Genomic DNA, 1,279 nt, shown 5'->3' with positions numbered 1-1,279 from the left:
CTACAGAATATACCTTCTCAACCAAAGAGGACAACTTAATTTGACATAATCAAAAGAGCAACTTTGAAAAAAATTAACAAGGAGATGAGAGCAAAAAGAACTTACTCTTAAGGCAATCCTTCTAAAGATCAACATAACAACCCATTATTAAAGTGAAGATCAAAATAACAACACATTGATAAATATGTGTGTGGGGGGTACATTGATAAATATACACGTGTGTGGTACATGGATTAATATATATGTAGCTAAATTACTTAATAATCAGTGGATGAACAGATAACTACGAACAAGCCGGTTCAAAAGGCACTTAAGGCGATCCTTCTCAAGAAGGGGTGGTGTTAAAAAACACCGAAAGTGCGCAGAGCCAATACTAGGCTTCAGCGGAGGCGCCCTTGGAAGAGGGCCCACCTGCGGACTTCTTGGTGGGAAGCAGAACGGAGTGAATGTTGGGGAGGACCCCACCGTTGGCGATCGTAACGTGGCCCAGGAGCTTGCTCAGCTCCTCATCGTTCCGCACAGCCAGTTGGATATGGCGAGGCACAATGCGGTTCTTCTTATTGTCGCGCGCAGCATTACCAGCCAGCTCAAGCACCTATACACACACACACACACACACACACACAAAATAGACCCTTAATTATCACCAACTTACTTAATTTGAAGCCTCATGTGTAACGCCTAAAAGAATCCTCTTAATCGTCCCGAACCTACTTAATTAAGACCCATTAATCATCCCGAACCTGCTCAATTCGAAGCCTAAAGCGTAACGCTTAAAAGAATCTTCTTACTATACCTCTGCAGCCAGATACTCCAGCACAGCGGCAAGATACACGGGGGCGCCGGCTCCTACTCGCTCCGCGTACTTACCAGACTTGAGAAAGCGAGCAATCCTGCCCACCGGGAACTGTAGCCCCGACTTAGCACTGCGTGACACCGCCTTCTTTCCAGAGGCCTTGCCCCTGCCTGCAGCCATTGTTGTTCTCTCAGATAGCGCAGTGAAATCTGTGCGTATAGGCAAGTAAGCTTCTAATAATCTAATGCTCTGAAATTGATCTCACACAGACTTTATGTAGTGAACCTCATAGGCTCCCCACCTTTGGATCTACAAGCATCGCACGGTCTACGGTGATTGCCCACGGATCGTTGACGTGGCGCGCACCCTTTCAAAGTCGGCGGTTGCAAATTTGAATGAAATCAGGCGGGAGGACTTTTTCCTAGGCAAGGGCCTTTATAGGTCTTAATTAATACTAACTAAACGTTTTTTTAATCAATAATA

The 1,279-nt window shown here is 45.4% G+C and overlaps 1 protein-coding gene across 1 annotated transcript; it reads right to left on the bottom strand.

Moving 5' to 3' along the window:
• Positions 1-225: 225 nt before the first annotated feature.
• LOC147628043 (histone H2A-like) lies at positions 226-1,025 on the bottom strand. The gene is made up of 2 exons (XM_086815203.1): positions 797-1,025; positions 226-595 (listed from the first exon to the last, which is right to left on the bottom strand). Exons 1-2 carry the CDS (start codon positions 974-976, stop codon positions 374-376), a joined length of 402 nt encoding a protein of 133 aa, XP_086671329.1. The 5' UTR covers positions 977-1,025; the 3' UTR covers positions 226-373.
• Positions 1,026-1,279: the final 254 nt, after the last annotated feature.

Source organism: Cibotium barometz, chromosome 20 (genome assembly GCF_041138505.1).
Source record: "Cibotium barometz isolate CiBa-2024 chromosome 20, ASM4113850v1, whole genome shotgun sequence".
Lineage (NCBI taxonomy): Eukaryota > Viridiplantae > Streptophyta > Polypodiopsida > Cyatheales > Cibotiaceae > Cibotium > Cibotium barometz.
Note: the sequence above shows the minus strand (reverse complement) of the source record. Positions and strands in the feature narration are given on the sequence as shown.

Coding starts and splice junctions, on each gene's coding strand:
- LOC147628043 (XM_086815203.1), bottom strand. CDS start 976: ATGGCTGCAGGCAGGGGCAAGGCCTCTGGAAAGAAGGCGGTGTCACGC. Junction 596..796: donor TGGAGTATCTGGCTGCAGAG/GTATAGTAAGAA, acceptor GTGTGTGTATAG/GTGCTTGAGCTGGCTGGTAA.